Source organism: Nyctibius grandis, chromosome 10 (assembly GCF_013368605.1).
Source record: "Nyctibius grandis isolate bNycGra1 chromosome 10, bNycGra1.pri, whole genome shotgun sequence".
Lineage (NCBI taxonomy): Eukaryota > Metazoa > Chordata > Aves > Nyctibiiformes > Nyctibiidae > Nyctibius > Nyctibius grandis.
This window is the reverse complement of record NC_090667.1, coordinates 1946807-1965205: the sequence shown is the minus strand read 5'-3', so window position 1 is coordinate 1965205 and position 18399 is coordinate 1946807. Positions and strand designations below refer to the sequence as shown.

At 47.7% G+C, this 18399-nt stretch overlaps 1 protein-coding gene across 1 annotated transcript in view; it reads right to left on the bottom strand.

Annotated features, from left to right (window-relative positions):
* The window catches only part of ACSL6 (acyl-CoA synthetase long chain family member 6), a 40518-nt gene that overhangs the window by 12184 nt on the left and 9935 nt on the right, over positions 1-18399 (bottom strand). Inside the window, exons 2-13 of the mRNA XM_068408331.1 lie at positions 17199-17419; positions 15719-15833; positions 15023-15087; positions 14707-14808; positions 14464-14563; positions 13742-13920; positions 13182-13214; positions 11940-11991; positions 7491-7564; positions 4813-4890; positions 2379-2513; positions 1194-1328 (exon numbers count right to left, since the gene is read on the bottom strand). Of these exons, the coding sequence (XP_068264432.1) occupies positions 1194-1328; positions 2379-2513; positions 4813-4890; positions 7491-7564; positions 11940-11991; positions 13182-13214; positions 13742-13920; positions 14464-14563; positions 14707-14808; positions 15023-15087; positions 15719-15833; positions 17199-17419 (1289 nt within the window). The remainder of the gene's footprint in view (positions 1-1193; positions 1329-2378; positions 2514-4812; positions 4891-7490; positions 7565-11939; positions 11992-13181; positions 13215-13741; positions 13921-14463; positions 14564-14706; positions 14809-15022; positions 15088-15718; positions 15834-17198; positions 17420-18399) is intronic.

The window sequence follows — 18399 nt, the reverse complement described above, 5'->3', positions numbered from 1 at the left end:
AAACTGACCCTAAATCATAGAATCACAGACTGGTTTGGGTTGGAAAGGACCTTAAAGCCCATCCAGTTCCAACCCCCTGCCATGGGCAGGGACACCTTCCACCAGACGACGTTGCCCCAAGCCCCATCCAACCTGGCCTTGAACACTGCCAGGGAGGGGGCAGCCACAGCTTCTCTGGGCAACCTGGGCCAGGGTCTCACCACCCTCACAGGAAAGAATTTCTTCCTCAGATCTCATCTAAATCTCCCCCCTTTCAGTATAAACCTGTTCCCCCTCGTCCTGTCACTCCATGCCCTTGTAAAAAGCCCCTCTCCGGCTTTCCTGTAGCCCCTCAGGCACTGGAAGGTGCTAGAAGGTCACCCCAGAGCCTTCTCTTCTCCAGGCTGAACAGCCCCAACTCTCTCAGCCTGTCTTCATCCAAATCCAATCGTACCTATAGAGAATTTGCAGAAAACTTTGGAGCAACATCTCTTTGACCATCTGCCTGTTTTCATGGCCACCTTCCTGAATTCCATCCCCAGTGGCAGAAGGCAGGAGCGGGTTTGCTGCAATCCTCTCCGTGCCTGTCGCTGGGTGTGAGCGAGGAAGAACCATTTACCCGTGGGGCACAGGCAGAGCCCGCAGCAGCTGCCCAGTCCCCACAGGGCAGAGCACCCAGATAACGAAGGAGGTGACAGCAGACCTGGTGTCAGGCAGGAGGCTACTATCCTGCTTCTGGGCAACTTCACCTGGCAGACAAGAGCCTCCGTGCTGCACCATGTCCCTCCTTGGTGCCTGTGCAGGGCCACAGCTCGTACCCCACAGCCACAAAAAACAGGCACTATTCTGCAAATCGGTGATTTCTCGGTGCTGCCAGAGGAGGGATGTGGCAAAAGCCATCTCAAGCTGCCTTGCATTTCCCCCTTCCCCTCTGGAAAACTATCCCTAATGGAAGTGAAACTTTGGCATCTTATGCATGGTATTAAATAAATAAAAATAAATGTAGAAAAAGTTAACGCAAAAGTTAGTGGAATAACAAACTGTGCTCCATTTCCTTTTTCTATGCAATTTTTCAGTCTGCCGTTCACTAGTGAGTAGCAGTTTCTTGCAGTTCGTCATCGGGCAAGCAGACCACAAGACTTTAAGGAAAAATCGGTCGTTGCTAGAAGGAATGACAGTTCTTCACCTTCAGACTCGCTTCTTAAATTCCTTACCTGTATTTTATTAAAGAAAAGTTTATCCCACAAGCTGTCATTTCTAATGATCCCGTTTCGAACCTCAGCCTTTTTCCGTTTCGCAGCAAATTCCAGGATCCAGCGCTTGAGGGACGTGTCTGCCTGGCTGAAGATCTGCGGGGTGGCACCCAGGAGAGAGAAAACACCAACAGCTGTTCTTACCGGTACAGCCACACACTCCTGCGGGGCCAGGTCGGGTACAGGCACGTGGGCAGCACAGTTAAACAAGACTACACTGGGGCTTTGCTAGTAGGAAAAAAAAAGGAGTGGTTTGTTTTGCTGCATTCGCTATTGTACATGGTGTTTCTTTGGGGAAAAAGAGTATTTTGGTATTTCTGTATGATTTCTGTGATAGGATTCAGTGAAATCATGCAATCTGAGCAACTAGGAGTACTAGAGCAGGTATCAGCGCTGGCTGATGAGGTGATGGGGGCTGCCTTTACCTAAGCCTAATCAGACACCAGCACGAACTCCATCTCTAAGAGAAACCCCCAGTGCCTATCCCTCTAATGAGGCACCAGAACCCCTGATCCAACAGTCCTGACCTTGGGGAAAAATTAAATCAGTAGCTGGTGCTTAAGCTCGTCTTTAGAGGATAAGTCTTCTGAGGAATAAATATTTCCAGCTGGTCAAACAGATTTAACATGATGACCAGACGTGTCTGTCTTAAATACCTTTCAAGACCATCTCTCAGTTTTAAAGGTTTCTAGATCCAAAAGCCAACATCACATTTACACTACCTCCATCCTCATAGTCTTTTTTGCAGTTCCTGATTTTGAGCTGGCATTGCCACCAGAGAGATTCAAGTTCCAAAACTGAAGGGCACAAAAAGTCGTAGTGCATCCAGGTTTGACTGGTGTTTCCGTGATGAAAAAATCCCTCATCTCTGGAAAAGTCACTAGTAACCTCAGTGAGAACAGGGCAAGAGGCGAATGCAGAGGGGTTTCATGTTATAACATGCAATAGCCATGTCTGCAGTCTGTGTAAATCAACGTAATATAGACTTATATAGATTGGAGAGGCTGTAAGGGTAAGAATGTGCTTGCAGTAAGGCAGAAACAGTACAGCCTGCTCAGGAAACCTCCACGACTAAAGGAATTCATTCAGATAAACACTAAAGGGACATAAACTTCATTATTACAAAAAGAACACAATTAAACTCACCTTATCATACATCCTGTTCAACAGCCGCGGCACGACAGGGAAGATGGTTGGACGCAACGCTTTCATGTCATCAGACAAGAGACGAATATCGCCTTGAAAGAACCCAATTCGCCCTCCGTGGCAATACACGACAGACTGATGGGAAGAAAAAGGCACACGTGTGACCTCTTTGCTTCGGATTCCACAGCAGAGCATCCCTCCCGAGCGCAGAAGCGCCTTCCCTGAAATTCTACTCTCAGTAAGGCAAAAACGGGGCTTTAGAAATATATATAAATGTAACCATAAATTTTGCACTGAATAGAAATATAGGGATAGTTCTGGGCACTCATCAGAACTGGCAATTCAGCATCCACCAAATCTGCCACTGTTCCTGGAAGAACAAGGAACCAAAGCTTTTAGAAGGGATTTCCCTTCATTGGGATGGAGAAGTCCGAGTTACGGTCAGATTCTGGATCTTAACTTCTCCTCTGAAGCCCAGACCTACCACAGCAGCTTGCAGCACGAGGACCTAGCGTCGCTAAAGAAACGCGTATTAAGAAACATTGTAAAACATACTGAGCAGCAGACGATGTTTAGATGTTAATGCTTTAGTTTTGTTTAAATACAACAATATAGACTACGTTAGCAATACAGTGCCTGATCCGGTATCCCAGAAAGAGAAGCCCACTTCAGAAAAGGTGCTTTACTTGTATGGAAGCTACAGATCCAGGAGTTTTGTACTTCGGAGGCCCCGACCTGCACTAAAAACTCCTTAAGAGACACCTCAGCCTTTTTGTGCTACTCCTAAAAATCTGTGATACCAACCCGAGTGCTCTCGCCGCTTTGTCAGCCAGTTACAGACTGTCTCCATCAACTGAAACCACAGGAATTTTATACATGTGATGTGGGTTTAACAAACGTCACACTGCCAAATCTGTGTTTTACACTGCACATGCACATGAATTTTAAAAAAAAAAAAAATGGAAAATATAATCAGCGTGCTCCTTGAGAATTAGAAATAACGACTAGAAATTTTTCTCTTTGAAGAGTACATCTGTTTAATTTTAACTGTAGGTTCCAGAAATAATGTTAGCTAACACTAGGGAAGCTTACACAGTGCTTGCTGTTCAGAATGCTTTTGAAAATGACTTTTTACCCCTTTTGAAAAAAAATCTGTATATTTATGAGTTTTTTAGCAGGGAGGATAAACCTGAACATCCTTTGGAGGCCTGTCCCTTTCAATATGGCAACATCCTGTGAAATCAGGTTATTTCAAATATTTCTATTTTTTTTTCCTCCATCAGATGGCTTCTTAATATTTATATTCTTGTTTGCTGGCGAAGCAGTTTGCCTGAATAATGGTGGCACACTGCCCAACTTGCCTTTTAAAATCAGGCTTACAAGGGAAGATAGGCTGGGCTGTAATTCTCCAAATCTTTCAGGGACTTTCTCTTCCAATCTGCAAGTTTTTTAACAGGGCAGAATATATTATTTCTGGCACAGATGTTACTAAGAAGTGGGAGGCTTAGAGATGCTTGCCTGACTCAAAAAATATGCTTTCAGCCCAAAACAGCCCTCCCTGAGACAGCACAGAGCCGCAACTGAATCCAGATCCAGCCTTCACACCTTGGATCAGTTTTTAGTTCGCAGCTTCTCAGGCCAGGAGAGCTCATGTCATCGTCTCACCTGACCTGCCCACCACACCGACTGCAGCACAAATGACCACCTGTCTGTTCAGAAAAGCGATGTGAAAAGCCAGCGCCGCGGGCTGGCACGGGTTAGCGCTTCCCTTTGCCATTATTTCCAGGGGCCGCTGCCTCCAGTTAATGCCCGCCGTACGCTGCCCTGCCAGGAGGATCACGTGTGTCACACCACCGTCTTAGTTTCCTCTTTTTCAGTGTCTGCAAGTTTTTTTGCAGAGCTGGTTGTTTACACAACAAAAGGATTTTAGCTGATGCAGCAGATGGCATGAAATTATTTTTTTACTCCCATGATACCTGATCCTAGAGTGCTTTGAAAAGCTGCCCTCAAAATTGTGCAGGGAGCAGTTGCTGCTCTTTGGCGAAGGGCTGTTTTCCAATCTCAAAGCCACCAGTGAAAACTGGAGAGCCTGGAAAACTCTCCTGGCATCGCTCTGGACTCACGGCCGTGTCACCAAGACATGGCCAGGCCCTGGTGTTATGCACGTGGCACTTCTGCAGTACAAGCTGGTTTAGTGCTACAAGATATCGCTGGTTATTTAGTATTTTATTCATTTTATTGTTTGTTGTTTTTTTTTTTGCGTGGAAAAAGATGATTTCCACTGACACTAGGACCTTACCTGTACCATTCTCTCAAACATGTGTGCTAAAGGCAAATAGGAAATGTGTACATCCTCACAAGTAGGAGACCACTGACTCTGGAAGAAAACACAAGGAGCCCCACGAGGCCTCGTCAGTTCAGGCAGGTTTCTTACCTGTATAACTCTTTCAAACATGTGAGCCAGAGGCAGGAAGGAGATGAGCACATCGTCCTGTCTCGGAAAGATCACTTTCTGCAGGCGAAGGGCATGGGAGACAGAAAGGAAAGAAACACTGACAGGAAGACAACAAGAAAGTCATAAAACAATAAAAAGAAAAATGGCACCAGAGGAGCAAAAGGGTAAAGAGTGTCGAGAGAGGAAGGGAGCGGCGTACGGAGTGAAGCGTTAAGGCACAGCGTCAATGAAGCTCGGTTAGCAGGAGGAGTAAAGAGCACGGAGATGTACACAGAGGGCAACGGAGAGGGCTCCCCACGCTGGCAGCGGAGGCTCACCCTGACAGAGAACCCGAATTTCCTTCACTGCTTGCTACCACGAGGTGCTGAGCCCACGGTTTGTGCTCTCAGCTGTGTGCAGACCCGCAGGACCCTGGGGCAAACCTGCAGGAGCCTCCTGGAAGCCAGCGGGGCTCTGCAGGAGCATCATTTTTCCACGTTGCACAGAGCCAGTCAGAGATTCACAGTGTTACTAGAGTCAAAGCTATAGATTTTTTCTTTTCCTTAGGTTAATCACTGATTTGAATCAGAATATGTTGGGAAAATTAATGATTTTTTTTTTCAGCTGCAAAAATTAATGACTTCTGTTAGTGTTTCTCATAATTTTAAGTGATTAAAATGTGATTTTAAGGGCATTACCACTGCCCCACAGACGGGCGCAGTGGGGAAAAAGGCGGCCAGGCAAATTATGTGAAAAATAAAAATAACGAAAGTTTTCAGTTTGCCAAGGTTTTAATTCTGTCTCGCAGGCTGGAATAAACAAAGGCCCTGAGAGCCTTACCTGAGCTATGCCCCAAAAGAAAAGTAGCCTTTCTACCTGCATTTTCTGGGCAAGTCAGATTTGGGTATCACCCAGGGAAGTCAAACGTCATTGACCACGTGGGCATTTTCAGCATCCCATTATCATATTATTTTATGTCTCAGTCTGAACTAAGCTATTAGGGCCCGCCGAGCTGTTTGTACATTATTTCAAACTGGCTTCATTTTCTGCGAGCGCAGTGATGTAAAGCCATTAGCATCACTAGCTACGCTGCTTTTTGTTTGCACTGCTTTAAGTGCCCAGGCAATAAATGCTTTGGTTTTAAATCGGACCAAAACGATGATGTAGGATAGTGTTTCGTAGCTGGCACGGTTGTCCAGTTAAATGTAAAAATGAAAACAGCTTCTTGGCATTTGAGAACAATCTTATAATAAAATTCTGGGTTCACTTCAAAAACAGTCCCAGTTATAAAAATCACTGAACTAAGCAAAACTGGCACAAGACTATGTACAGCAGATCTACAGTACTTCCCAGCTTCATGTATTTTTATTTCATTAATTGATACTACCTTCAAGTATTTTGCCCAGTTTCACTACTGTGGTTAGACATTGCCCTGGTCATGTGGATCAGCTATGGGCATTTACACTCTCACCAATCTCTGGTGCCTGAAGCTATTGAATTTACAACCACTTACACCACACTTACGTCTCAATCTGATACCTTCGAGAATAATCAATGTTCCGCTGCCACCAGCGAACACTAAATCCATTTGTGTGGGCCAGCCCTGGAAGATGTGAAGCTCCCTCAGCTCCCTCTAAACCACTTCTCTTCCAAAATAAATACTCCTGCCCTTTGAAACTCAGACATACCTACACATGAGCTTTCATGTGAGCATCTCGCTGCCTCTGAACCCCGCGAGAGCTCCGCGCTGTGAAGCCCCGGGGCTCCCTGCAGCGAGCTGCTGCACTGACATTTCGTACTGCAAATTACTGGAGACACAACCCTGCAAATACTTGAACACGTGAGTCCAGGGGGATTTCTTACATCACATCACGTGCCCGAGTTTCTTTACTACAGTGGTCTGGAAATCTCAGAAAGTTCAAGGATTAAGGCAATAAGACTGCAGTATTTTCAGCACCAACAATAAGACCAGCGAGGGGCGTAAGGTAACAAATTGGCCATCCCGTGTGTACGTTGCTACGTTATAGAATTGCCTGTTTACTACAAAAACTTAAATTCTTTATGTTTTTCAGGTACAAGCTGCATATAATCCTTAATGTGCTGTGCTAAAGCAATTCTGCTTCCTGTATTGTTTCTAAACACGGGTTTACACATTGCATGAAACATTTTACACGTGTACTTGGCCAGTGCTGTGTTTTTTTAAAAATACCTATAACAGAAACCAAGATATACTTTAGTATCAACGAAATTAACCATTCTTGTAAAAAAACTGCATGTTCTTCTTGTATATATACCCACTTTATATGCAGAGAGCTTTCAAGTAAATGAGGACGTTGTGTGGGCACCCTTAGAAGTGGATCCCTGTCCTCTTTTTCAAGCACTGGTTGCAACTGTTTGCTTTCCTAATTTTTTGAGAGGAGTTAAATGATTTACAGGAGCCAACATTGCTCCTCAGAAGCACTTTGAGCCCTACAGAGCCAGGGAGCCAGTGCTGGGAAGGGGATTTAATGCCCTCCAGTGCTGTAAGCTCAGACTTGCTCCTAGTTCCATGGATTTGGCCCTCTGAGTAAGAGAAATTTCACCTCTTATCTGCAGGAGCACATTTCCAGCCCATGCAGGGACACAGCTTAACCCACGCACTCCACACATGGCAACACTTTCTAAATCAGGGTATTCACCTCTGTCACCTTCAAAAAGCCTGAAAAATCAGCAACCACATTCCCGTGAGTCAGCATAGCACCTTTGGGGTTTCCTGAAAGGAAACAAAGAGTGATTTTAAAACATGAGCCAATAGGCAATTCCCAAAAGCTTAAAAAAAACAAACCCCAACAAAGCCCCACCAAAACAGGAAAAAGTTAAGATATTCAGTTCTCTTTTTGAATTTTAAAACTTACGTAATTTTCACAGTCATTTCTGTGCAGTAACATGCACCAAAACCACTTATTGCCATCCTCATAATTTAATAAAAATATGCTGTAAACATGGTATAACATGAATATTTCTATTGGAGACTCTGAACACCAGTTTCCACCAGAAATAGCCCAACTGCAATTTATGAGAGTGCTCAGATGGAGCTGCTGGATGGGCACGGCCATCAGACCTGGCTGGCACTTCTCCAGCCTCTCCACGTAGGATTTATTTCATACAGATTTTTGACTAAGAATGATCTTGAATACCAACAAACCCCATTTAAAAGGCTGTTAAGCTCTTACTTAGCCAGTGCATGGGATAACCTGAACAATGCAGAAAACAAGTAATACGTGGTAAAAATTAGGCTGTGAGAAGACCCTATGAGACTGCAATTAAGGGAAGTCATTAATATTGTCAGCAGCAGAGCAGAGGTGTCCTGGAGACAGGGACAGGGCGCTGGCAAAGCCCCAACATCTCCTCCTCACACCGGGCAGCTCTGCACTGTTGGCGTTTGCTTTTTCACCCTCTTTTCTCTTCCGAGCTGAAAGTCCCCCTTCACACCACAATACAATTTCTGGATTTCATATCCATTCGTACGCCAAAACACGGTGTTTGTCACCCAGAGAACGGGCAGGTTGAAGCCTCTGAGCACACAAACCGGAGCCGCCGGTGCCGTTCAAAACGCCCTGCCTGCAGCGCGGGACTCTGCGTGTCCTCCTGTCCCAGCGCTGTCCCTTTTCATCACCCTCAAAGGGTTTATTGCCAAAAAGAAGGTGTAGCTCAGCTCGAATAAAGATTACAGAGCCAGCCTCTTTCTCCAGCGTGTCGTTAAGCAGATTGTTTTAATTCGATCACGCCACTGCAGCGTAGCTCCTGCTGCGCCGCGCGGGAGCAGATTGGAGGAGCTTTACCTGCAGACGCCCCGCGTGGCCCCGGCCCGGCGGGCACAGGGATGCCCCAGGAGCTTTGCAATGCTGTTACAGTTCACGACGGATGCAACAGCCTTGCAAAACCATACAGCAGCCAGAATTTTATTCTGGCTTTCTCAGACTACGAAGATGCAGCATCTCAAATAATAAATAAAGGCCCAAACAAAAGTAGTAATTATTGCACACATTTATTGCACTAAAGCAGGATATTTTGAACACAACGTATTTTACTGAAGATCCGTATCTGGTGTTCCAAGTGCCTTCGAGTAATTCAGCCCCAAACTCTTGCAGATGAATCCAGTGCACAGGAGGCTGTTTTGGTCTCACACTCATCCTCGTCCGAAGCCCCGAGGTGAAGCTAGGGCTGACGTCTCTGCCAACCACAGCTGCTCCTGTCCTAACGTGTTGGACAGACAGGCTTGCAGGCACCAGCTCAGCCTGGTTTTGAGGCAGTTATTTTCACAGCTGGGTGCACACATGGATCCAGACCTCAAGAGAACTCCACGAACCAGTGTCAGTCATAAATACATGCCAACGACCCAGAAATTGCTCGTGTTATTTCAGTTGTGTCCAGCCAAACATGCGTGCTCAGCCCCTGCAATTCTACCAGCAGCCGTACTCCCGCAGCGTGGCACAGGGTCCTCTGTGGTGGCAGCCAGCAGGTCGCACGCCAGCGGAGAGGACGTGCTCAGGACTGGTTTGGAAATTCAAAACTGTGCCCTCCAGCTACACCAACAGCAGATCTGGCTCCTGCACCTTGACACAGCTCTTCAGACTTTTTTTTGGAAGATTTCTCAGATGCATTAAGACCTCAGACTCAATTACTTACTTCACCTCTGACTACTTTTTTAATGCAAATTCAGTGTCTCCACTCAAAGCACCAGGACATGCCTGGAAGCAGTGTGAACATCTTGGCTTCTTCCTCTGTGTCCTGTCCACAGCAGGTTCAGCATCACGGCGTTAACGGTGTCAAAGCAGAGCAGCAGCGTTAGAGCCAGGACATCCTTCATCAGGAGAAATCCAGAACAAACCATGGTGTCACAGGGGAGCTGCAGCTTTTTGGGCTGGGAGATTCCTGTAAATTTTAACCTTCTTCAGTAGTTCCATCTTTTTAAGAGTTAACCCAGCAAAACAGGTGCTTCTCTGCAGTAGCCAGCATGAAAAATTGTATCCTGACAGTTTGGGGACATCTGGGTGCCTTTGGCCCATTTATGAGTGCTGATGATTTCTTGGTACAACAATGAAAGTTGGTCTTGTCACGTGAGCTCGGCAACCTCAGTCTCTCCCTTCAGCCTGTGGAGGCATCTGTCATCTGATCCTATCAAACAAAAGCACACATTAAAGTCCACTTCTGGCTTTTTTTTTTTTATAAACGGTCAAAATTGTTTCCAATTCTACAATTTCCAGGTTACAAAGCCTATAGCGAAGATTGGTTTCACACCATACAAAAATATTTAGAGCCCTTCAGAATTGAAAAAGCACTTGTGAACATATCTGTTGGAAGAAAATTCTAAATCTGGTCGTTAAAAATAACCTGACATGGGCTATACAAAAAGCCAAGCCTTTTACATCAAAACACAACATGGAAAACAGACCAGAGAGTTGATGCAACTCCTGGAAAAACCAGAAGGTGATGTTCAAAGCCCTCCAGCAGCAGAGGATGGGGTGGTGGTTCACAAAGCATTGCTCTGCGAGAGGTTAGTTTGCAGACGATTTGCAGAATTTGAAATCTCTGGTTTGGGTGGAAGAAAGCAAGTGAGCTCCCTGGTTGTCCTATTTCTGTAACTTCAGGCATGTTCCAAAGAAAAGCACAAAGTCAGAAACCAGCCCCTGATTGCATTTGCACATAAGAAAACCAAAAAACACTTCTCTATTCAGAATTATTATTTAGAAATAAAAATATCCACAGATATGTGACTTGAAAAAATAATTGCTCTGCACTTTAAAAGCAGCACAACCAAATTGTGCCCCACTGTATCTGTGGGCACGGCTCCTTTGGCTTCCTACAGATCCTTTTTGTGCCCGACCACTTTGCACTGGCACAGCTGGTGCTCACAGCGAACGTGGCTGGGACATCCGTATCCTGCACTGGGTTCAACCTTCTCCTTTTAGGAACTCCCAGTGCTGAGACAGAGCAGTCACAGGCTCCTTTCACACAGTGCTCTAAAGCACACAGATTTCACAACTAAGAATCAAAAAAAACCCGAAGCCTTTTAATACATTTGGAGTTTGTACTTGGAGTTGATAAAGCAGTTGCCTACCTGGTCTGCAGTACGAGTCTTCTCCAGGAGGTGGAAGATGAAGAGGTCCCCTCTCGCTCAGCCTAATCTGCCGCCTTTGCACTCCCCAGGCTGAGCAGCACCAGCAGCTCCCTTCTTGGAGGGCGGCTTGGTGGCAAGCGGCATCTTCTGCTGGCCTAAAGGAGTGGAGGCCAAATCGAGGATGCTTTGGGGTAGGATCAAGTGTTAGGCAATCCTGAGAGCGCCGGTGAACCTGGAAGAGCCACTCCAGCAGTCCCTGGAGCATGGTCCTTCCCTGCAGGTAAGTATAAAGTGGCTTCCCAAGCAATCACGCCTCGTGCACCTGCACTGTCTGCCTGTCCGTTTGTCTGTACGGCTTTGGGAGATGTTACAGAGGTCGAGTTCTTGAAAGACCCAAATTCCTGCAAGCTGTATGAAGACCAGGGTCTGGAGAAAGGAGAAAGCACTGCTTCTGCTAAGAACAGGCAGGAAAATGATGCTGCTTATCCTCGCCAAGAACAAGGGCTGGTCCCCAAGCCTGCCCCAGCACATGGTGCCCCATGGCCAGCCCAAGGAGATGGGCAACACGCGAGCGAGCTGAGGCACACTGCAGAGGAGACGGCGGTGCTGAGGACGCTGGTGGGACTGGGGACATCGGTGTGCTTAGGGTACAGAGAATGGAAAGCTGTGGACCTGCATTTCTTTTGTTTGTTTTTTTTTTTAAACATCTGCAGAAGACAAATACCCATCCATCAAGCGCTTCATAACTACACTGCAAAATGGGAAGCAGAAACATGGGCAGATTTCCAGACAACTGCAAAATTGTACTGTCAAAGTGTATGTCAGGGAATCCAAGTGAGAAACAAATATATCATTATTTTTAATTTGCAATCTATAGAAACATATGTACATATGTATTCTTAAATATTAAAAATGTACAGAAATATCATTGCCACATCAGATAATAGCACGTTTGCACATATTGAGGTGGTGTTAATAATTAATTTGATAATCTGTTCTAACATTTCGAGATTAAAATGCCTCTTACCTGTAGTGCCACTAGTAAAACAGACAATTGATAGATCTTCTGGTCGAGGAGGCTAGAAATAAACAAGGAAAATAAGAAAATCACATCAATCAAATGCAGAAGGGTCAATGGTAGACTGGTGTCAGTGTATAAACTTAAAGATCAAACCAATTGTATTTCAGCTGTGCCATAAAAAGCTGTCATTCCCCTTGGCAAATATAAAAGACCATCATAAAACACTTTTTATCAGGTTTCTTCAGTTGATGCAGACTCTATTCCTCCCTTATGTTTTTCCCCAGCTGCAGTAAGGGCATGCTTGAGTGTAAGAAGACTTTGATGGAATATTTGCATCTTGCAGTTAGTATTTCACAGAATCACACAGAATCAATCAGGTTGGAAGAGCCTCTGGGCTCATCGAGTCCAACCATTGCCCTGACACCACCATGGCAACTAGACCAGGGCACTAAGTACCATGTCCAGTCTTTTCTTAAAGATCTCCAGAGATGGTGAGTCCACCACCTCTCTGGGCAGCCCCTTCCAATGGCTAATGACCCTTGCAGTTAGTATTTTCAAAGACACCATCTATACCTGTAGGTATGTGGGAAAACGTGAGATAATTTACTGATTTCCAGATAAATTCTGGACACCTGTGGTTATCCACAACAGGGGACAACTTCCCGAAGCTGCTGATTGCTCCTGTTTCCAGTAGCATCGCTGTATTCTCATCACCACTGCACGTGCGTGCTATTTTGGGTCACCAGTGAATAAATCAGCAGCCTGAAAATCAGAGGCTGCTTTTGAAAGTTTTGCACGAGTATGAGCAGCCGCTAAAAAATATCAATGCAGTTTTCCAAAAATACCCCAGAGAAATACAGCCAAGTAGTGTTTCTGGGCTGTAGAAAAACCCAGCAGAAAGCCAAGGGGGCAAATGTATTCCCCTGGTGCCGCCTGGGTAAGGAAGTGGAATTAGTGTGGCTTATCAACGGCATTTAATTACTGTCCCATTAACATGTTCAACAAGGATGAACTATCCCAGCTAAGTGTCCCAGGCGGAGGGTATGATGCAAACACTGCACATCTCCAGTGGATGGTATCAACAGTCCTGGGCTCCTCCACTGCCTCCCACGTGGCCCCCAGAGGGTCATGGGGCACTGCCGTGGCCTCCTTCTGCCCAGAGCCAACCCTTCCCTCTTTGGTCAGCAAAATAAACGGGACATAGTCAGCTGCAGCTGTAGGTGGGGAAAGCAGCATGCCAACACTCACCACAGGCACATGGCGACTCTCACGGCCACAGTCCTGAAAGAGAATAAAGTAACAAAAATGATTTCCACTTTAATTCCTGTGGTGTAACCCACTTGCTAATGATCTGCAAACCGCTAAAGCGAAGTGTGAGCTAGAGCAGAAAAATTTGTGGCTAACACTTAGGTCATCTTTTCTATCCCAAGTCTCTTGCGCTAACTGCAATGCCATCTGTGGATTTCAAGTATCGCTTGGGTTGGCTGAGCTGGATCCAGGCTGCTTCACACAAGTGGAAGGCTGTAGGCTTACACGTAGGAGGACAGTGTCTCGAACAGCAACCCCCCTTCCCAGGTTTAAATAGCAGGTGCCATCTTATCTGAGCAGGAAGGATTGAAATGTTGGCTCCTAACAAGCAATAACACTAAGAGGCAACTGCACTGAGCATCAATATTATCAGCCACAAGCTGCTCTTTCATGCTCTCCAGACACCAAACCTGCCATGCAGCTCACAAGTCCCTGTATATTTTACCTTCTTTTTACAGAAACTACAAAATATAGTAAAAAGAGAGGGAGAGCAAACCTACCTCCACCTCCTGCATGGTCTGGATGCGAACCCCACAGCACCTCCCTCTCTCCATCAGCTCCTTCTCGAACGGGTCCATCAGGATGATGGAGCTCAGAGCCGGCGTTTCTTTCCTTTCCACGTGGTCGAGGAGTATTCTGGCTTTTTCAGGTTTGTCACAAATGACTGTGGAAATGTCAGCTGGAAGAAAAGCAGCCAAACAAGTTGTTTACACTAAATCTTTTTTAATGCAAGACTGGCTACTGGCTCATAGCTAACGTTGTATCAGTTCTGATATTCACTGCAGGCTACCATCAGAAATCCTAGAATATAACATACACTTCTCTTAGAAAATTACTGCAATTTTAGCTAACCTAAATCAATGCCCAAGCTGGAGCTGACATCTACAATTACTGTGGGATTCAATTCAAAATACTAAAATTGCTCACCGTGTGGGCTAAAAAATCTAGAAGGCAAAATACGAAGCAGGACAGGAGTGGGTGGCTGTGGAGTAATTCCTGCAGCCAGCGCAGCCCCATCCATGGCTGTGCACAACCAGGCACGTGGGCAATGCAGCAGAGGCAGCCCTGACCCAGCGTGGGGACACACCGCTCCCCAGAAACCTCTCTAAGTCACTTCAAGACACTCAATGAGTAAAATCACCCACGTCTTGGAAAGCAGAAGAAAATGAACCATTCTGAGCAACAAAGCTGGTTTCTGAGATTACATCAGTTTTGGTTTTACCTGTGTTGACGATGTAACGAATGGCTCCAGGACCTAAGGTGTCGTAGAGGGGAACCACCACCATGGAGTAGGTGTAGCAAGCCAGCTCGGAAATGATCCACTGCAAGAGGACATCGAAGCATGGAGGTGAGAAGGGGACCATGGGAGCAGATTTAACACACTTGAGAACAAGCTTCAAATATAAAGCAAGCTCACAAGTCAGGAACATTATTAATACAGCATCAAGTTGAACTTAAATCTCACCTCTGGGCGGTTTTGAGCAAAGACCCCAATGAACTGCTTCGTGCATGGCTTGCAGCCCTGCCGAAGAAGGCCTGAACCCAGAGCTTCTGCTCTTTCAGCCACCTGGAATTTGGAGAGAAAAAAAAAGACGTAAAAAAGAGGAATATAAGCAATACCAGGATGTGCCTGGCCAGAGAAACCGAGAGCCCTCGCATGGCACATTCGCACCCTCCCGGCCTAGTGCGTGCACCGATAGGTGCCTCAACACCCCTCGTTCTGCTGGTCAGGGTGAGAGCACAGGGACAGAGGACTCTGCGGGGTGCCATCTCCAGCTCACCTCCTTGTAGGACAGCCACTGGTAGGGCTGCTTGGGCTTCCTGAACCCCAGGCAGGGGCCGTTCTCTGGAAGACACAAGCAGAGATGACAGAGTTACGGAGGCAGTGCCTCTACAGACTCTTGGCCTCTACAGTCTTTAGCCCTCCTTTTTGGCCTCTCAACTCTTTTGGTCTCCCACACATAATAGTCCTCTACAGTGTTTGGGCCTCCCACACTATCTTAGGCTCTACGCTCTCTGGACCTCTGCACTTTTTTGGCCTCCCATACTCTTTCAGCCTCCCTCTCTCCTTCAGCAATCGTATCTCCTTGAGCTTCCACACTCTTCTTGCTTCTATGCTCTTTGTGCCTCCTGCACCCTTGGGGCCTCCTACAGTTTTTCAGCCTCTCCGCTGTTTGTCCCTCCCCCATTCTTTCAGCCTCTCACTCTCAACTTCTACAATTTTGTGGCTTCCCACACTGTGGTGGCCGCCCACTCCTTTGTGGGCCTCCCACGCTCCTTTGGCCTTTGAGTCCAAATGGGCCCTTACACCATTTGGGCCTCCCACGCTTTGATGGGCTCCCAGGCTCTTTCAGCCTCTACAGTCTCGGAGCTTCCCTAAGCCTTTGAGCCTCCTACACTGTTTGTGTGTCCACCTTGTCTGGTCCTCCACCTCTCCCCACCTCTGCTCCCAGGCCTCCTCATCACCATGCTCTCACCGGAGATGCTGAATCCCCTCCTGAAGACCTCGTACATGGTCCTGGCGTCGTCGTAGTAGTGTGTCAGCAGCTGCGGGCTGTCCCCGATCACCGACCGGCGTGCCCCATCCAGGCCCTGTGCAACACAACATGACACAGCCATCAGCATTGCCCGATGGGTGGGAGATGGCGAGACCCCAACCATACAGCAGCACGCTCGCCAAATGCCAGGGAAGCCTCTGCAGCCGCCACCGTGTTCCTGCCCCAACACCCAAAGGGATGGGAGAGGTGGGACATCCCCCTCAGCACCCCAGTGACATGGAGAACCACCCGCCCAGAGAGGAGCGCTTGACCAGCTCGTTGCCACAGGAGATGGTTGGTATTTCCCAAGGGGATTTGAGGAGGAATTATAAATCTGCAAGTAACGGAGTGAGGACATCCTGGGGGGAGCAAATGCTCTGGGCTCCACAGGTCCCCAGGACTGGCACCACGGGCACCTTCTCAAGGACATCCAGACCAACATGAAGGACAGACTAGAGCAGAGGTGAGACACCAGCCCCCAGTGCGGGGGTTCAGCAGGGGTGTTTTAGGGGTGGGCAAGGGGAGGCTGGCAGGGTGAGAGCGACCAAACCAGGACTGCGCTGTGAGCCAGAAGAAAGTCTCACTAAAGCCCTAACCACAGGGAAAAACTGTCTTGGAAAATGTAAATTCCTCCCATCCTTTCAAAAAGTTGTTTCATTAAAGACAATAACGTTTTAGAGGGGACATCACAAAAGGATTTAAAATTTCTCATCACACTTTCAGATTAAGTGGAAACAATTTTCGGAGATATTTCTGCTCTTTAAAACAGAGCAGCTTCATTAAACTTTAAAACCTTTTGCAGCCATGAAAATTAATAACTCCTCAGCCTCTAAGCACAGATTCGGGTCTCCTTTTTCTTCTTATTACAAAGTTTGCAGCAGCAAACTCGGTAATGGGCACGCACAAGAAGTGCCAGCTGATTTGATCTCATCAGCTGCTGCCTTGCAGTGGTCTCTCCCATACAATGGCAGCTCCTGTGATTTTCAGTCATGGATCAGAATCACAGACTGGTTTGGGTTGGAAAGGACCTTAAAGACCATCCAGTTCCAACCCCCCTGCCACAGGCAGGGACACCTTCCGCTAGACCAGGCTGCTCAGAGCCCCATCCAACCTGGCCTTGAACACTGCCAGGGTTAACCTTGAACATTTCCACAGTTAAGCAAAGCTAAGACCAAAATGTTACTGAAAATCTAAGAGAATAAGTTAACGGGCTGTATTCCAGCTTTCCAGTTTATAGGAAAAGGTGGATTAAGGAGTGAAGTGATCCCTGGCGTAGTGCGTTACACACCTGATTTCAGGAGGAGGTTGGGGAGCCCTTAAAACAAACCAAAGCACCTCCTGGCATCCCCTGCGGTCACTTCCAGGCACGCAAACCTGGGGTGAATCCCAGCCTGGCCGCCCAGTGTACCCCTGGCCTCACCTCGACCTCCTCCGACTGCATCCGCAGGTCGCAGGGCGGCTTCACGGCCCTGGGCCGGCTGGCGAACCAGTACGCGACGACGGCGGCGAAGGCACCGATGCCCACCAGCGCCGTGGCCGGCAGGTTGCGGAAAAACTGGCTGAGGTCATCGAACTCGGGGAGCCGCAGGCTCCGCAGGATTTCCTGGGCCTGCATCTTCTCCACGAGTGAAACGGCAAACTCTGCAAGAGGCAGAGGGATGCAGTCAGGTCACGGCGTCGGACGGGAAGCGCGGGTCTGCGCGGCTCGGGAAGGGGAGGACGCGCTTCGCCTGGTGAGCCGTCGCAAGCACACTGCTCTGCTGACCCCAGGGGCTGCCCAACAACAACCACCTCAACTCGAGAAGGACAGCATCGATGGAAAAGACAGGAGAATCACAGAGTCACAGAATCAGTCAGGTTGGAAGAACCCTCTGGGATCATCAAGTCCAACCATTGCCCTGACACCACCATGGCAACTAGACCAGGGCACTAAGTGCCATGTCCAGTCTTTTCTTAAACCCCTCCAGAGATGGTGACTCTACCACCTCCCTGGGCAGCCCCTTCCAATGGCTAATGACCCTTGCTGAGAAGAAATGCTTCCTAATGTCCAACCTGAACCTCCCCTGGCGAGGAAACATCCCTGCAAGGGCAAGCAGGAGCAGCCAGCTCCCTCCTAAAGGACAACTAAGCACAAACGTACGTTAGGCAACGCAGCTGCAGTTATCTGGAGCAGACAGATGCTGTGACAAGGTGTGGGACCCAGCTACGACTGTACCCTCAGGGCTGCCAGGAGCTTGCTCTGCCTTCCCGGAGCAGGACGGGGGCTGTGTGGTGGCCATGGCCCCCCGGCAGGGGCAGGCAGCACCCAGGGACAGGCAGCGTGGCAACAGCTCCGGCCACCAGCCCCCGGCTCACGCAGAGCGGGGCAAAGCCAGCGTGCCTCTGTGTGCACAACGCTGTGCAGACACGCTCTGAAATGCCGCTTTGTGCCTTTCTGCCAGCTTCACATTCTCAACTTCGAGTTCCTTATGATTTACACCAGGGTAAATTATAGGTGACTCAAGCCAAGGGAAGTTTCGTTTCATCGCTTAAACGTTTCCTGGAAGAAACAAGCAGGGAGTGCAGAGCGGGGATAAGGGAGTGCCGGGGTATCAGGCGGAGAGCAGGCCCCACTGGGTCCC